At 35.8% G+C, this 17644-nt stretch overlaps 1 protein-coding gene across 3 annotated transcripts in view; it reads left to right on the forward strand.

The window, feature by feature from the left end:
* The window catches only part of SMC4 (structural maintenance of chromosomes 4), a 35163-nt gene extending 17882 nt beyond the window's left edge, over window positions 1-17281 (forward strand). For 2 of the 3 annotated variants that reach the window (XM_003256372.4, XM_030822767.1), the window contains exons 11-24: window positions 47-280; window positions 1721-1906; window positions 3096-3257; window positions 5783-6008; window positions 6117-6196; window positions 7226-7378; window positions 8429-8555; window positions 11124-11313; window positions 12941-13085; window positions 13376-13549; window positions 13981-14163; window positions 14621-14853; window positions 15358-15541; window positions 15984-17281. In XM_003256372.4, the coding sequence (XP_003256420.2) occupies window positions 47-280; window positions 1721-1906; window positions 3096-3257; window positions 5783-6008; window positions 6117-6196; window positions 7226-7378; window positions 8429-8555; window positions 11124-11313; window positions 12941-13085; window positions 13376-13549; window positions 13981-14163; window positions 14621-14853; window positions 15358-15541; window positions 15984-16136 (2430 nt within the window). In that variant the 3' untranslated portion in view covers window positions 16137-17281. Of the gene's footprint in view, window positions 1-46; window positions 281-1720; window positions 1907-3095; window positions 3258-5782; window positions 6009-6116; window positions 6197-7225; window positions 7379-8428; window positions 8556-11123; window positions 11314-12940; window positions 13086-13375; window positions 14164-14620; window positions 14854-15357; window positions 15542-15983 lie in introns of those variants that run through there. The other variant, XM_030822768.1, reaches the window with a different exon arrangement.
* The last annotated feature ends 363 nt before the right edge of the window (window positions 17282-17644 follow it).

A 17644-nucleotide genomic window follows, 5' to 3' on the forward strand; every position in this document is an offset into this window, starting at 1 on the left:
TGAAAGTAAATATCTGTCCAGATTTAATGAACTCATATTTTAACAGAGTCGAGAGAAAGAACTTATGGGTTTCAGCAAATCGGTAAATGAAGCACGTTCAAAGATGGATGTAGCCCAGTCAGAACTTGATATCTATCTCAGTCGTCATAATACTGCAGTGTCTCAATTAACTAAGGCTAAGGAAGCTCTAATTGCAGCTTCTGAGACTCTCAAAGAAAGGAAAGCTGCAATCAGAGATATAGAAGGAAAACTCCCTCAAACTGAACAAGAATTAAAGGAGGTAAGTCTTTGCTTCTCTATTGCGTCAGAACATCATTCGTCCACTTTAGCTTTATACATTTTTGTTTTTAATCTCCGCATCTAAGGTGACTAGTGATCGATAAATTTTATTCATTTTGTATAATCTCAAAAGAATGAGGTCAGCATTTCAGTATTCCATGTGAACTGAGACTATCAAGAAACTATATTATCCCCAGAAGCATCATACAGTAAGTAAATCACCACCACCACCCCACTGTAGAAATAATTTAAACAAAAGAAAGTTTGTGTTTCTTTAAATCTTAAGTATAGACAATTTAAGGATAAATAAAAAACGTAAGTGTATATGTATTTATATAATGAATATACAAACAACTACCTTAGTATGTTTTGGGTTTTGAATTTATGGATGTAGTTTCTTTGCTGGCATTCCAAAATGTTATAAACTAACCAAGATGTATAGCTCAGCTCATCAGTGCCCACCCCCCATCCTTGAGTGAATTAGATGTGTAAGGAATTTCGTAAACGTTAATCTCCAAAGATCTCTAAAACCTCAGTAGGCAAGGTGGCAATGAAAAAAAAAATCTGTTTGAAGTGTAATTATACTGAAAATAAATATGAGTCTTTTTCATTTTAGTAAGTGCATGCTATTTGGTCATCAGGGAATTTCATGACCAGGTAGAATTTAAATGTAAATTAAGTTAGATCCAGTGACTACTTCTATCTTCCTGGTGATTCTGTTTCTTTTGAGATGAATTATGTCAGTAACTTGGTTTAAACTTTATGCCAGTACAGTAAGTAATAGACATAATTTAAATCTAGTGGATGGAGGAAAATACCAGTTACAAAAGATGGCTGCAGCTAAGTTGGAGATTGAGAAACTGAGAGGTTGTGTTTATGTGTGTATGTATGTGGTTCCTCTCTTGTTGGGAGCCTGGCATTTTTGTATAGCAATAGGACTATCCAGTCATCTTTCTCCCCTTCGTTTCAGAGGTGTGCTTTTTCTCCAGCAATCCCCAGCCCCGTTGAGCTAAAATAAAGCACAGCATAACCATAGTCCTGCCCAGTCATTCATACCTTGAATCCTATTTCTGGGTCTGCTTTTCATTAGGGCAGAGCTTAAGAATTAGGGCACACTTATGTATAACTATGTAGTATCAAACTGGGATTTCCACAGCCCCAGCTCTACTTTCTCTATCAAGATGAACTGTTTGCTCCTGGAGAAAATATTACACCTAATGTTTTCTTTTATAGACCCAAGTAATTTATGCCCCTTTTAAACCCATCCATATTTTCCACAACCAAACCAGCAATTGCTATACAGCTGCTCAGTTTTGGTTCAAGTTTTTATTGTTGGTCTTTTTTTCTTTATTGTTATTAAAGCGTTACAACTAATTCAGTGCTATGACTGGTCATATTTAGGAGTTGATGCTTCTGAATTTCATTTTATTTTCACTTTTAGAAAGAAAAAGAACTTCAAAAACTTACACAAGAAGAAACAAACTTTAAAAGTTTGGTTCATGATCTGTTCCAAAAAGTTGAAGAAGCAAAGAGCTCATTAGCAATGAATCGAAGTAGGGGGAAAGTTCTTGATGCAATAATTCAAGAAAAAAAATCTGGCAGGATTCCAGGAATATATGGAAGATTGGTAAAATAGATTTTTGGGGGGCATGGCTTTACTTTTTTTTAAGAAAGTGTAACTTATTTTTTTGCCTTGACTTAACCATATTTCAGGTGTCACTGTATATAAAATAAGATTCATTTTGTTTGTTTTAAGGTACATTTCTTCTTAAACATTTTGCCCTTACAGTTTCTTGTTTACTTAGCTTTCGATAAATACAATTATTTCATACATATCAAAAATATTAGTAATGGCACACAAACTTAAAACCATTTTATCCTTTTTTTTTTTAGAAGAAAGACTAGCCAGGCACAATGGTGTGTGCCTGTAGTCCCAGCTGTTGGAGAGGCAGAGGCAGAAGGATCACTTGAGCCTAGGAGTTCAAGTCCATCCTGGGCAATATAGCAAGACTCTGTTTTTTAAAAAATGAAAATTAAAAAAAATTTTTTATATATTTTGGGTTTCACACCATTTTACTTAGGTTTGGGCTAGCATTTATGGATACAACAAGGGATAATCTAAAAATCCAAGCTAGCAATAGTGAGGACCATTACTGCTTCTTAGCCTCGAGGGAAGGGAGTTGCGGTCCAGAGGAAATGGGGAAAATGGATACCTTAACCCCACCTATTGCCTGCCCTCCAGTCTCAGCTGAAACCTCAAATTGGCTGAAGGTGGAGAGTCGAAGGAGCCAGTTGATGCAGTCCTTAAGTCAGCCTTTCGGAGAAGGGAACAAAGTGATTTAAAAATTACCCAACATGATTGCTTCTGCATCTTGTATCGGGACTTCCACCTTATTTTCTTGAAGATAACAGTTTGATCCTATTCATTTGCTCTCAAAGAAAGCCCAAACCAGTGAATACTGCTAGATAGCTGTGTAATAGATAAACAGATAAATGTGTTTCATCAGGATTTCCATAATTTTAGATGCTTTTCAATAATTCAAAGTTTTCTGAGTTTTGCTTATAGTTCATTTAGGTTTTATAGCTTCATGTTTTCATAAAATGAAAACAGTTCTTTCATTTTGTGCTCATTAGAAATTCAAGCTGCATATTCATAAACTTCTGCATATTTTGTATTTTGTTGTGTACCCTTTTGTTCTCTTTAAAACCATGTCTACATGAAGTTTTTCAATTAAAAGAACTTTTTAAAACTTGATGAATGAAATGGTTCTATGCTTTTCTGCCTAACTCTTTTTCCCCCTACTCTCCATTATTAGGGAGACTTAGGAGCCATTGATGAAAAATACGATGTGGCTATATCATCCTGTTGTCATGCATTGGACTACATTGTTGTTGATTCTATTGATACAGCCCAAGAATGTGTAAACTTCCTTAAAAGACAAAATATTGGAGTTGCAACCTTCATAGGTTTAGATAAGGTGGGTATTCATAATAACCTACCTATAATTGAATTTTTTTTTTTTTTTTGAGACGTAGTCTCGCTCTGTCACCCAGGCTGGAGTGCAGTGGCGCAATCTCAGCTCATTGCAAGCTCCACCTCCCGGATTCACGGGATTCTCCTGCCTCAGCCTCCGGAGTAGCTGGGACTACAGGTGCGCGCCACCATGCCCGGCTAATTTTTTTGTATTTTCAGTAGAGAGGGGGTTTCACTGTGTTAGCCAGGATGGTCTCGATCTCCTGACCTTGTGATCCGCCCGCCTCGGCCTCCCAAAGTGCTGGGATTACAGGCGTGAGCCACCACGCCCAGCTCTATAATTGAATTTTTAAGTGCTAAGTGTGTTTTTCTTTTTGGATTCAAGCTTTTTCTTAATGGTTACTCAGTGAACACCTGATGGATTTTGAGGATTATTTTATGTTCTGGGGTTATATGATTATAAAAAATTGTTTGACATATTGCAGTGCCTCCACTAAAGGAATGTACATTCCAGTTAAAAGGAAAACCTTTATTGAGATAATTTACCTACAATAAAATTTATCATTTTAGGCCAGGTGTGGTGACTTATGCCTGTAATCCCAGCACTCTGGGAGGCCAAGGCGGGTGGATCACGAGGTCAGGAGTTTGAGACCAGCCTGGCCAACATGGCAAAACCCCATCTCTACTAAAAATACAAAAATAAGCTAGGCATGGTGGCAGGCGCCTGGATCTCAGCTACTCTGGAGGCTGAGGCAGGAGAATTGCCTAAACCTGGGAGGTGGAGATTGCAGTGAACCTAGATTGCGCCACTGCACTCCAGTCTGGGTGACAGAGTGAGACTGAAAAACAACAAACAAAAAAATCATTTTAAAATATGCAATTTGGTGGGTATTAGTATATTCACAGTGTTGTTCACCCATGACTACTATCTAATTCCAGGATATTTTTATCACTCCCAGAAAGAAACCCCATAGACAGTAATAGTCACTGCCTATACCCCTTCACCCCCTCCAAACACTAACTACTTTTTTGTGTTTATAGATTTATCTGCATATAAATGGAATCATACAATATATGGCCTTTTTATACAGCTACATTTACTTAGCGGGTTTTCAGGTTCATGTATGTTGTAGCATGTATCAGTACATCATTCCCTTTTATTGCCAAATGGTACTCTGTTACATCATTTTGTATAACCATTTGTCAGTTGATGGACATTTGTGTTTTCACTTTTTGGCTGCTTTGGCAATACTTCTGCTATGAACATTTGTGTACAAGTTTTTGAGTGAACATGTATTTTCAGTTCTCTCGGGTATATATATATACCTAGGGTAGAACTGCTGGGTCATATGGTAATTCTATGTTTAACTTTTTGAAGAACTGTCAAGATTGTTTCCACAGTGGCTGTACCATTTCCCGCAAGCATGTGTAAGGGTTCCAGTTTCTTTACATCCTCGTTAACACTTGTTATGGTACATCTTTTTGATTATAGTCATCTTAGTGAATATGAAATGGTATCTCATGGTTTTGATTAGGATTTTCCTGGTGATTTATGATAGTAAAAGTCCTTTCATGTCCTTGGCCATTTGTTATCTTTCTTGGAGAAATGTGTGTTTCAAATCCTTTGCCCATTTTTTAATTGGTTTCTCTTTGTTGAGTTGTAGGATTTCTTTATTCTGAATACAAGTCTCTTGTGAGATATGATTTACAGATATTTTACCCTATTCCTTGGATTGTATTTTCACTTTCTTGATGGCATCCTTTGAGGCACAATTTATCTTTTTTTTCCTTTGGTTGCTTTTGGGTGTCATACCCAAGAAACCACTGCCTAATCCAAGGTCATAGTGATTTACCTCCTTTGTTTTCTTCTAAGAGTTCTATAGTTTTGGCTTTATATTTAGGTTTTAATCTATTTTGAGTTAATTTTATCACGTGATATAAAGTAGAGCTCAAACTACTCTTTCCATGTGGCTATCCAGTTATTCCAGCACCATTTGTTGAAAAGATTCTTTACCCCATTGAATTTTCTTGGCATCCTTGTTGAAACCACCCAACCATTAATGTAAAGGTTTATTTCTGGGCTTTCAGTTTTATTACTTGTGCTGGTATAGCACACTGTCTTGATTATTGCAGCATTGTAATAAGTTTTAAAATCAGGAAGTCTGAGTCCTCTAATTTTGTTCTTTATCATGTTGACTGTTCTGGGTCCCCATAATTTGTACGTATGAATTTTAAGATCCAGATGGTCAATTACTGCCACAAAAATAACTGGGATTTTGATACAGGTTGTATTGAATTTGTAGATCAGTTTAGATAGTATAGCCATCTTAACAGTATTAAATCTTTAGATGCACAAACATGGGATGTCTTCCGTTTAGGTCTAATTTTAGAACCTTTTGTGTATAATTCTTGTTTCTTTTGTTGAATTTATTCCTGTGGTTTTTTTTTTTTTTTTTTTTTTTTTTTTTTTTTTTTTTTGAGCTTTCTTTTTAGTTACTGTTTTTTGTTTTTTTTTTTTTTTACTTTTAGATGGCTGTATGGGCGAAAAAGATGACCGAAATTCAAACTCCTGAAAATACTCCTCGTTTATTTGATTTAGTAAAAGTAAAAGATGAGAAAATTCGCCAAGCTTTTTATTTTGCTTTACGAGATACCTTAATAGCTGACAACTTGGATCAAGCCACAAGAGTAGCATATCAGAAAGATAGAAGATGGAGAGTGGTAACTTTACAGGGACAAATCATAGAACAGTCAGGTAATAGTGTTTTTGTTTCTTGTTTTTTTTTTTTTTCCCCACAGCATTGACTTTATTTAATCTTGTTGGGGAGACATCTAAAGCTGACTTCTCTCCCCTGTTTTCTAGGTACAATGACTGGTGGTGGAAGCAAAGTAATGAAAGGAAGAATGGGTTCCTCACTTGTCATTGAAATCTCTGAAGAAGAGGTCAGCATATCTAAAATTGTATCCAGACTTTTTTTTTTTTTTTAATAGCTTTACCGAGGTATATACTTACCACAAAATTTGGCCATTTTAAGTATGGTGTACTCAAATTTCAATAGATTAAATTTTCTATAAATGACTAGGGATTTTTTATGTAAAGTCCTTTAAAGTTTTAGAAAACAAAATATTAATCAGAAACTATATGCTCAAAATATACTTTTTAATTAGTACATTTGGATCATACAGATATTCCATAACTTACATAATTATTTCTGTTTTACATTTAATTTATTGGGGGTTTTTTTTTTGCATTATTGCTGTATTACATAATTTTTTATTTCAAAATAATTCTTTATAAGTATAGCAAAGACTTCTTGATGCAAATCTCAACTTCGAAGTATTTTATACTTTTTTCCTCCTCTAAAACATGTTCTTAAATAGCTTGAATACCTTTTCCCAAAGTGTTGTGCTTTGATTTTTTTCCCTCCCATATTTTGAAAATTCGAGTTTATATCCTTCCACTTAAGTATTTGAATCCTGTACCTTCATTGAAATAACAGGTGACTATACAACACTTAGTTACCTTTCCATCTGATTATTTGATGAAGAAATTACTTGACCATCTCCTGAACTTTAAGATTGGGATTGGAACAGGTGGTTTGATTTTGTTCTGGTCTTTAAGATCAGAAGTTTTAGGCTGGGCGCAGTGGCTCACGCCTGTAATCCCAGCACTTTGGGAGGCTGAGGCGGTCGGATCACAAGGTCAGAAGTTCAAGACCAGCCTGGCCAACATAGGGAAACCCCGTCTCTACTAAAAACACAAAAATTAGCCGGGTGTGGTGGCACGCACCTGTGGTCCCAGCTACTCAGGAGGCTGAGGCAGGAGAATCGCTTGAACCCGGGAGGTGGAGGTTGCAGTGAGCTAAGACCGTGCCATTGCACTCCAGCCTGAGCGACAGAAGTTTTGGTTTTCTTCGTAAGTTGACTTTTCTGTCAATCTGAAATGGCTCTTAGAGAAAACTTTCTTTGTAGGTAAACAAAATGGAATCACAGTTGCAAAACGACTCTAAAAAAGCAATGCAAATTCAAGAACAGAAAGTACAACTTGAAGAAAGAGTAGTTAAGTTACGGCATAGTGAACGAGAAATGAGGAACACGCTAGAAAAATTTACTGCAAGCATCCAGGTATGTGCATGTGTGTGTGTGTGTGTGTGTGTACTGAAACTATCGGGATTCAACAGGAATTTATCAGAACCATTTCGCTATTTGCTTACAATTTATTAAATATATAAGGGAGGGAGGATCTATAGGCAGATCTAACTCTTGATTTTGTTTCACTGAGTACTGATAACGCCCTGTCACAATGTTGCTCCAACCACAGCTACTCCTGTTTTCCGTTTGTACTCCATAGAAACATTACTTTCCTTAACAACTATATGACCCTTTATTTTTATTCTCTTTTCAAAGTGGAATGCTTTTTTAATTATGAAAAAGCAATGCACGCCCATTTTTTTTTTTAGTAAGTTTCCAGAAAATACCCAAATGATCGCCTTCAATTTTGACGTATGTTCTTTCGACTTTTCTAATACCTAGTTTGCATGTAATATATATGTGGTAGATATGTTAGATATATAAAGTGTGCATATGGTTTTTTTAATGTCATACTAACTTTTCTTAAATTACGGTTTTCTTTCCAAGCCAGTATAAATGTACTTTGTTTTTAATTGCTTTGGAGCATTTTGTTTATACCATAATCTGACAAATCTTTTTTGTATTATGTACACGGCTACGTTAAAAAAAAAATCCTTGTAGGTATACCTTGATTCATTCAGTTATTTCCTTAGATTTCAAAAATTACAAGTATTACACCATATGTGTACAATGTTTAAGGCATTTGTTGCATAATGCCAGATTGTTTTCAGAAAAGGTTATAATTCATGCGCTACTAACAGCATATTCAAATAATTATTTTTCCAAGTCTTTGAACACTAGGGTGGTCTACGTAAGTTTGCTACCTTGTAAACAGAAATGTGGCATTTTAACTTGTCTTTATAATGAGCTTATGTATTTTGTGTTTGTTGGCCATTTTCATTTTTTATATCAATGGCACATATCTTCCCTTTTCCTATTAGTGTATGTCTTTTTCCTGAAGATTTTAAGTGCCCTTTTTAAAAATTCACAATGTTTAAAGCAAATGTTAAAATATTGACCTTAAATGTTAAAACATTTTTGTAGCGTTTAATAGAGCAAGAAGAATATTTGAATGTCCAAGTTAAGGAACTTGAAGCTAATGTACTTGCTACAGCCCCTGACAAAAAAAAGCAGAAATTGCTAGAAGAAAACGTTAGTGCTTTCAAAACAGGTATGTTTAAAGATAGACCTATTTTGGAAAAAAAAAAAAACAGGCTTTTAAAGCTTGCAATATTTAAGAAGCAGTAGAATAATAATAGAAGCTAAGTATATGCAAGTCATTGCACTATTTTATGGTGTTTGTTATAAAGTAAGTGCTATTAATAATCTCATTTGACAAATAAGGAAACTGAGGCATTTGCCTAAGGTCACACAGCACGTGGTGGTATAGGAATAGGTGATAATAGTCTGATTTTTGAGTCCATGGTTTTAATGTCATACTTTGTATACTTTGGCCCTGATCTTTCCAAAACCCCTTCAAGATAGTGGTTATAGATTTAGAAAAACTGTATCACTCAAATAACACAGGGAATAAGTGGTATGCAATCAAAGAAAAACAATGTATAGTTGAAAACTTAAAATACATATATATGTATTTTTTTCTTTCATAACTTCTTCTTGTGCACATATAGACATGTAAATGTTCTACCAAAATAGAATCTTTAGGCAGGAAAAGGAATTCACAGGCAGAATTGGCTCTGTAGCCTTAATTGAAATCCCCTGATCATGGACTTGAGCAGCTGTGCTTCTCTTTCCATGTTGGCTTCAATCAAACATAGATGTGCATCTTAATGGGAGAAGGGATGGTAGATTATGCCACAGTCCCTTCCAGGTTTACAGAGTCTTAGCTAGTGACTCCAGCAGACACGGCAAGGTTCATTTTATTCTTAAGACAGATCCCTGTTACAGTTTGCTTTGTGAGCCAAGGAAGACAAATACTGATTAACCATCCCAAAGAACTAATGAGAGTGGAGTTGGAGCAATTATCCAACTGCTCCAAAAATGTGGGGATTTTCTTCCAAAAGAAAAAGAGATTTTTAAATGTTGACACATTTCCACAATGCATATCAAATGTGCATTTATACTCATATTAATTTGTGTGTGTGTCTGTGTCTGTGTTTATCTGCATTTCTAATATTCAGGCACTCACTTAAATAGTATCTGCTACTGGCCAGGCTTTGTTTTAGGTCCTATTGATAGAGCAGTAAACAAAAATAAAGTCTCTTTCCAGGGAGCACACATGTAAGATGGCACATATTTGAGTGGAGGCCCAAAGTAAGTATGAGTGCTAACCCGTGTATGTTTGAGAAAAAAGCATTCCAAGAAGAGTATAAAGGAACAAATACAAAGGCTGAATCAGGAGTATGCTGGGAACACAAACCATTGTGGCTGCAATAAAGGATGGAAGAACCCAGATCCTCTGGGGCCTTCAACCACACTCCCCTTTCCCTACAAGCACCCACAGCAATGGCTTTGATGGTACCTAATGGTCAGTTGAGAAGCCAAAATGTATATCTGTGCTATTAATGGCAACATTTTCATGGAGAGACTGCAAGAGTCTGTATGTGTTTCATCCTTATTTGAAAAGGAATCCTTGACTTTGTTAGGAGCTCTATATATCTCCTCTCATAGAAATGCCATATATTATCAGGAGACTCTGTTAATATCTCATGTGGAGGACCCATTTGTGCAAGCATATCTTTAAAATTAAATATTTTCTTTTCAACTCTTGAACATACTCATATTTTTAAATAAAGGCTACAGTAAACCATTATATCTAAATCTGTGCAAACATTTTATATTTAAGATAAATTGGGCTGTGCATGGTGGCTCACACCTGTAATCCCAGCACTTGGGGAGGCCGAGGCAGGCAGATCACTTGAGGTCAGGAGTCTGAGACCAGCCTGGCCAACATGGTGAAACCCCATCTCTTCGAAAAATACACACACAAAAAAAAAGCCGAGTGTGGTGGCACATGCTTATAATCCCAGCTACATGGTAAGCTGAACCAGGAGAATGGCTTGAACCTGGGAGGTGGATGGAGGTTGGAGTGAGCTGCGATCATGCCACTGCACTCCAGCCTGGGCCATAGAGCTGGAGAACCTCTAACTTCATTACAGAAAATCCAGACTTCTGTGTGACTGCTTGCCAGAAGAAACATGTCCAAATTTGTTTATGCCTTCCAAATTATGCAAGTACTTTTGATTGAATTGACCTAAATTCTAAACCCTAGCCACAGGGGAATCTGGGAAATGTTAACTTTTACTCTTCGTTGTCACAGGAAGGAATGCTAATTCATCTTACATCCTCCACTTTGTTTTAATGTGGAGAACTGCGAAGTTATGTTAGCAGAAGAAAATAACCACAGTTTCTTCATTGTGGGCAAGTTAATGTTGAGTTAGGTACATAGTGTATCTAAGGCTAAAAATCATTATGAACTCAGTAGTCAAGGAAGTGCCCTAAGCAAAAGTTGTAAAGATACTTTAAAAGAAGCTGAGAACATGAAGCCATTAAGAAATGGTGTGTTTACAGCTGAGCTAGAGTGTTTAACCTTGTGCATTGTTGTAACACCATTTGTTTTGATACAGGATATCATTTTTTTTAAGATGCTTTTTCCCATATGCCTAAAATTTGTTTTAATGCATCACGTTAAGTCATAGCAACTGAAGAAATGTACATCTAACAAATGATGTTCATTAGCATAAAAACACAAATTAGGTTCTTTATTTTTTAATCTCAGAATATGATGCTGTGGCTGAGAAAGCTGGTAAAGTAGAAGCTGAGGTTAAACGCTTACACAATACCATCGTAGAAATCAATAATCATAAACTCAAGGCCCAACAAGACAAACTTGATAAAATAAATCAGCAATTAGATGAATGTGCTTCTGCTATTACTAAAGCCCAAGTAGCAATCAAGACTGCTGACAGGTAGAGTATGCATGTTACCCTAACTCGTTTTCCCTTTCCCTGCCTTCACATTGGAAAGGGGGTTACTATGTAATGTTCCATAAAATTTTTCTCTGTTAATTTATTGAACTTGTCTGACACATTACCTGATGGGACTTTCATGACGGAAAACCTATAATGAACATTTATCCTATGGCCAATTAAAAAGGCTGGTAAACAGGTATGCCATAGGAAAGTACAGGTAGATTGTAACTCCCCAGTTGCTGTGAGGGCATAGAAATCAGTTTTGTTTCTCTGGTCTGGGGGAGGGAGTAGTTGGTCCTTAATTTAAATAGATATAGGCCTTAAAAGAATAAGTAAAAAGAGGTAAAAATGGGATCACTTAGCAAAATTAATTCTCTTGGTAACTTACATTTTATTTTTTATTTTTATTTTTTGATGCAGAGTGCCCAGGTTGGAGTGCAGTGGCACAGTCAGGGCTCACTGCAGCCTCAATCTCCCAGGCTCAGGCACTCCTCCCACCTCAGCCTCCCAAGTAGCTGGGACTACAGAAATGCACCACGACACCTGGCTAATTTTTGTATTTTTTTGTAGAGACAGAGTTTTGCCATGTTTCCCAGGCAGGTCTTGAACTCCTGGGCTGAAGCAATCCTCTTGCCTTGGCCTCCCAAAAGACTGAGATTACAGGCATGAGCCACTGCACCCAGCCACCTTAAATTTTTAAATACCTAAAAGATTTCATTGTCCTTAAAAAAAGGTTTATCTACTTAGATTTTTTTTTTCTTTTTGAGACAGTCTCGCTCTGCCATCCCGGCTGGAGTACAGTGGTGCGATCTCGGCTCACTGCAGCCTCCGCCTCCCAGGTTTAAGCGATTCTCCTGCCTCAGCCTCCCAAGTAGCTGGGATTACAGGCACACGCTACCAGGCCCTGCTAATTTTTGCATTTTTAGTAGAGATAGGGTTTCACCATGTTGGTCAGGCTGGTCTTGAACTCCTGACCTCATGGTCCGCCTGCCTCAGCCTCCCAAAGTGCTGGGATTACAGGCATGAGCCACTGCACCGGGCCTTAATTTTTTTAGAGTATTTATTGAAGTGTCTAAAATAAAGCTAGGTATGTATATAAAATATTGAAATTTAAATAGCCATTTCTTTTTTTAGAAAAAATTCTAACAAATTGATTGCATATTGATTATCTGGTTAAATTAATCCAGAGTGTTTTGCTCAGAGATAAGGAGGTAATAAGGGAGAAGTAGTGTCTTGCTTTTTTGGAAGTACTCGTTGCCTTGTCTTGAACTGGGAAGTATTTGAAGGTATAACTTTATGGGTATAGAGATTTAAGAATCTCTGATGAGAAAATGACAAAAGAATTTGATAATCTAATGGACAGTGTTGCATCAGTCTAAAGTTGGATGATACAAGCAGCTTATATAAGAAAATCATGTATAATTAAAAATATACAACTCATCCCATAAGTGTTTGTATAAACCTACAAAAACCGATTTAAGGATGGTTTAGTAAATCATAAACTTAAAAATCTATGAATAGAAAAAATGTCACATTAAATTTCATGAAAAGTTCTTTAGTAGGTTTTCAGAAACAATAACAAATCACCTTACCACATTTTTGATGCATCATTTTGCTTCTTTAGAAACCTTCAAAAGGCACAAGACTCTGTCTTGCGTACAGAGAAAGAAATAAAAGATACTGAGAAAGAGGTGGATGACCTAACAGCAGAGCTGAAAAGTCTTGAGGACAAAGCAGCAGAGGTGGTAAAGAATACAAATGTTGCAGAGGTATGAGTTGCTTTGTATTGAAGAGGAGATGGGATGATACTGGAACCAATTTAAAGAGCTGGATATATGACAGTGCCTAGAATGTAGTAAGCACTCATAGACTTAAAGTTTTATAACCATCAATTTTTATTTGTACAATAAGAATACTGTAAATTGTGAATTTAAATGCTTAAATCATTTTAAAATGGAAGGGGCATGGGGAGAGATTGGTGATTCCTTCATCTTTGTAATGTGAAAATGATGGCTCTATTTGGGAAGATTTCTATCTAGCATTTCTTTTCGGTGTTTAGGAATCCTTACCAGAGATCCAGAAAGAACATCGCAATCTGCTTCAAGAATTAAAAGTTATTCAAGAAAATGAACATGCTCTTCAAAAAGATGCACTTAGTATTAAGTTGAAACTTGAACAAATAGATGGTCACATTGCTGAACATAATTCTAAAATAAAATATTGGCACAAAGAGGTGAGATTGTTACTGTCTAGTTTAATTTTAAACATATTCTTTATGAAAAAGGAGGGTTTAGGGAGGATTGTTTTAGGGGGTTGGGGTTCTTAAATTTTGTTTGTGAGCTACATTGTGATTTTTAATTCTATGATCACTTCTCAGGTTTATAGGGGACATAACAATATAAATTGTTATATACAGAAAAGTCTGAGTAATGGTTAGAATTAGACAACTACGCTTTCACCCTAGGGCTGATCTGGACATTTAAGAAAAGATTACATGAACACTTTTGAGTGTTACAACTATTTTTCTTGAAGTCCTTTGAAAAATAATTGATAAATCAGTCACAACTCCTGTTTTCATAGCTGTGTAATTTGTCATTTTTTTTAAACTGTGAATTGTATGTAATATTATGCCTTCTCTAACTCTCCCCTAAATTAAACTTTTAGATTTCAAAAATATCATTGCATCCTATAGAAGATAATCCTATTGAAGAGATTTCAGTTCTAAGCCCAGAGGATCTTGAAGCGATCAAGAATCCAGATTCTGTAACAAATCAAATTGCACTTTTGGAAGCCCGGTGTCATGAAATGAAACCAAACCTCGGTGCCATTGCAGAGTATAAAAAGAAGGTATGAATGAACTGTTTATGTATACTAGTTGGAATTCTTTTTAGTCCTTAGCCTAAATTCTGACCTTTAGTTTTGTATAATTAACAATGCTGTCGGCCGGGCGTGGTGGCTCACGCCTGTAATCCCGGCACTTTGGGAGGCTGAAGGTGGGTGGATCACAAGGTCAGGAGTTCGAGACCAGCCGGGCCAACATAGTGAAACCTCGTCTCTATTAAAGATACAAAAAATTAGCCAGGCGTTGTGGCACATGCCTGTAATCCCAGGTACTCGGGAGGCTGAGGCAGGAGAATCGCTTGAACCTGGGAGGTGGAGGTTGCAGTGAGCCAAGATCGCGCCGTTGCACTCCAGCCTGGGTGTCAGGGCAAGAATACGTCTCAAAACAAAATAATAATTAACAATGCTAATTCTCATATCAAATTTATCTGAATAGATTTTTCCTATCATAATCTTTTCACAGGAAGAATTGTATTTGCAACGGGTAGCAGAATTGGACAAAATTACTTATGAAAGAGACAATTTTAGACAGGCATATGAAGATCTTCGCAAACAAAGGCTTAATGAATTTATGGCAGGTTTTTATATAATAACAAATAAATTAAAGGAAAATTACCAAATGCTTACTTTGGGAGGGGATGCTGAACTCGAGCTTGTAGACAGCTTGGATCCTTTCTCTGAAGGAATCATGTTCAGGTGTGTAATGATGCTGAGTTTATAATCCCACTGTTACTTTTTTCTACATATTCTCCAAACTCAGTATTTCTTGGGGGTAGGATATGAAGGCAAGATCTACAACTTGTTTCATTTACTAGTAAATACTAATTTGCTTACATGCTATTTATGCTTGCAGTTTACAGGGGCAGACAGCCAGTATTTACAAAATATTTGTCTAGTTCATCTTTTAAATTTTCAAGACATTTTTAACATCAGGATTGAGAAATTGTATTTGATAAGGAGAAGGAATAGCAAGAAGTATACTTAGCTTGCTCTTTATATCTTAAAACTTCGGTATGTGTTCCTATGTATGCATCCTCCAATAACGTTTTTATAAAATAACAGAAAAGAGAGTTCATATTTGTGATAAGCAAATAACAGATTCCTAAAAAAGATAGTAGAACTCAATTATGGAAAACAAATCACAAGGTCTTAACTTTAGCTTTACAGGTAATTTGGCTATGATTTTCTTAATCATTTCAGTGTTCGACCACCTAAGAAAAGTTGGAAAAAGATCTTCAACCTTTCGGGAGGAGAGAAAACACTTAGTTCATTGGCTTTAGTATTTGCTCTTCACCACTACAAGCCCACTCCCCTTTACTTCATGGATGAGATTGATGCAGCCCTTGATTTTAAAAATGTGTCCATTGTTGCATTTTATATATATGTAAGTAATCATTTTGGGATTTTCATTCCAGAAACTTTTAGGGGTATCCTAAACATTACACATGGAATTCTTTATTTCTAACTATTGAGCTTTTTCTTTATTGTGTAACTCCATCTCCTCTGGTATCAGTGGAGACCAAATTATTTTTTATTTGAACCAAATATTTCCATTTTGGAGTAAAATATAAATTAAAAATGCAAATTAGTAGCAGAATCACAGCTAGAATCCTAGGTCATCTTCCTAGATCTTTTCCACTAGAAATCAAAATAACCAAATTCCTTTCACACTCAAATACTGTTTTATGAATTATTCCTGCCATCATTCTTTTACATGTTATCAATGTAATGTTTATTGTCCAAATATTTTTTGGACAATAAACAATAAATGTTTGTGTGATTTACCTGTTATTACTTATGTTTGACTTTTCTTTGTTTCTCTTTAGGAACAAACAAAAAATGCACAGTTCATAATAATTTCTCTTCGAAATAATATGTTCGAGATTTCAGATAGACTTATTGGAATTTACAAGACATACAACATAACAAAAAGTGTTGCTGTAAATCCAAAAGAAATTGCATCTAAGGGACTTTGTTGAACTTGTTTATACTGAAGATTCTTCAAGTTGATTCAGTGTATTACTGATTTTTTTCTCTTTGTAAAGGATTATGAGTTGTATAAAATACTCCTTAAACTAGATCATGAAAGTGGTTTCTATTTTACGCAGTTAAGTCATTTGTAAAGTCTAATAAAATATTCTCTATAATTGCTTCTAAATTACAAAAATATGACAATCTTGTAAGTAGCAGACTATGGAGAAAAATGAGTTACCTGGAGGGTCAGGTAACTTGCCAAACTATAAAGTATGTTAGTTGAGGCAAAGTCCTAAACAAGGTTGTGCTATCAAGGCTCAGCATACCTTCGTGGGCCTTTGATTTACCTACACTGGAAACGCCTGCCAACTAATCTTGGATAGATTCTTTGAGGCATTCCACTTAGCTTGCCAGTTTAGACAATCACTACAGTTTTACCCAAATACTATGAACATATTTTTGTAAACCAGTCATTCTGAATTACAGTGATGAGAATTTAAATATATGCTTTTCTAGAATTTGATGTTTGACCATTTATGACTTAATTACCAGAGAGCCAGTAAATTAGGACAGTGTTTCAACAAGCCTAGGCTATCTCGTAAGTTGAAAACTATCCCACTATAGTTGCTTCATGAGTATGAAGTAAGATGGCCTGACTTAACACTGGTTCAATTTACAAATTTTCAACTTTTATGATAGGTTTATCAGGGTACTAAATGCATTTCAACTTCATAGTTTCAACTTATGATAGGTTTGCCAGGATGTAGCCCCACTGTTGAGGAGCATCTGTATTTGGGGGTTAATTACTTTAGTAATAAATGGAAAGTAAGATATCTTGAGTAATGTTTGCCTATAAAATTGTCAGCGTATTTTTACACTTTTGGCTCAAGAATGTTATAATGCTACTGGACATAAGTTGGCAACCACTTGTTTTTTGGAAGGAATTTTGGTATTGTATTAGAAGTCTGCCCTAGCTGTTAAATTTCTGGGTATTTATCCTAAGGAATTAAAGAGTTAATTGTTCCTTTCTTCAGTGGGCCATTGTTTTAGATAGATATTTAAAAAATCCAACAGTTTGTATCGTAATGTAACTGTAAAAATGTAAACACATATTAGCATGGACTTTTAAATAAAAATTTAAATAAAGCAAGATCTGAAATTCAAGTATGGTAATTTGTTCTAAATCAAGAATATATAAGGGAAAAGTAAGTTTAAAATGCTATAATGATAAGTGTTTTCATTTGGTGGGAAAATAGAATTTAATACTTACATTTTAATAACCAATATAGTAGAGCTCAGATTTTTTTTTTTTTTTTTTTTTGAGAGTTTCACTCCATCACCCAGGGTGGAGTGCTGTGGCAAGATCTTGGCTCACTGCAACCCCACCTCACGGGTTCAAGCGATTCAAGTGCCTCAGCCACATGAGTAGCTGGCAATACAGGTGCACACCACAGTGCCCAGTTTTTGGTAGACGTGGGGTTTTGCCATGTTGGCCAAGCTGGTCTCAAACTCC

The sequence above is a fragment of the Nomascus leucogenys genome, chromosome 11, assembly GCF_006542625.1.
Source record: "Nomascus leucogenys isolate Asia chromosome 11, Asia_NLE_v1, whole genome shotgun sequence".
NCBI classification, from domain to species: domain Eukaryota; kingdom Metazoa; phylum Chordata; class Mammalia; order Primates; family Hylobatidae; genus Nomascus; species Nomascus leucogenys.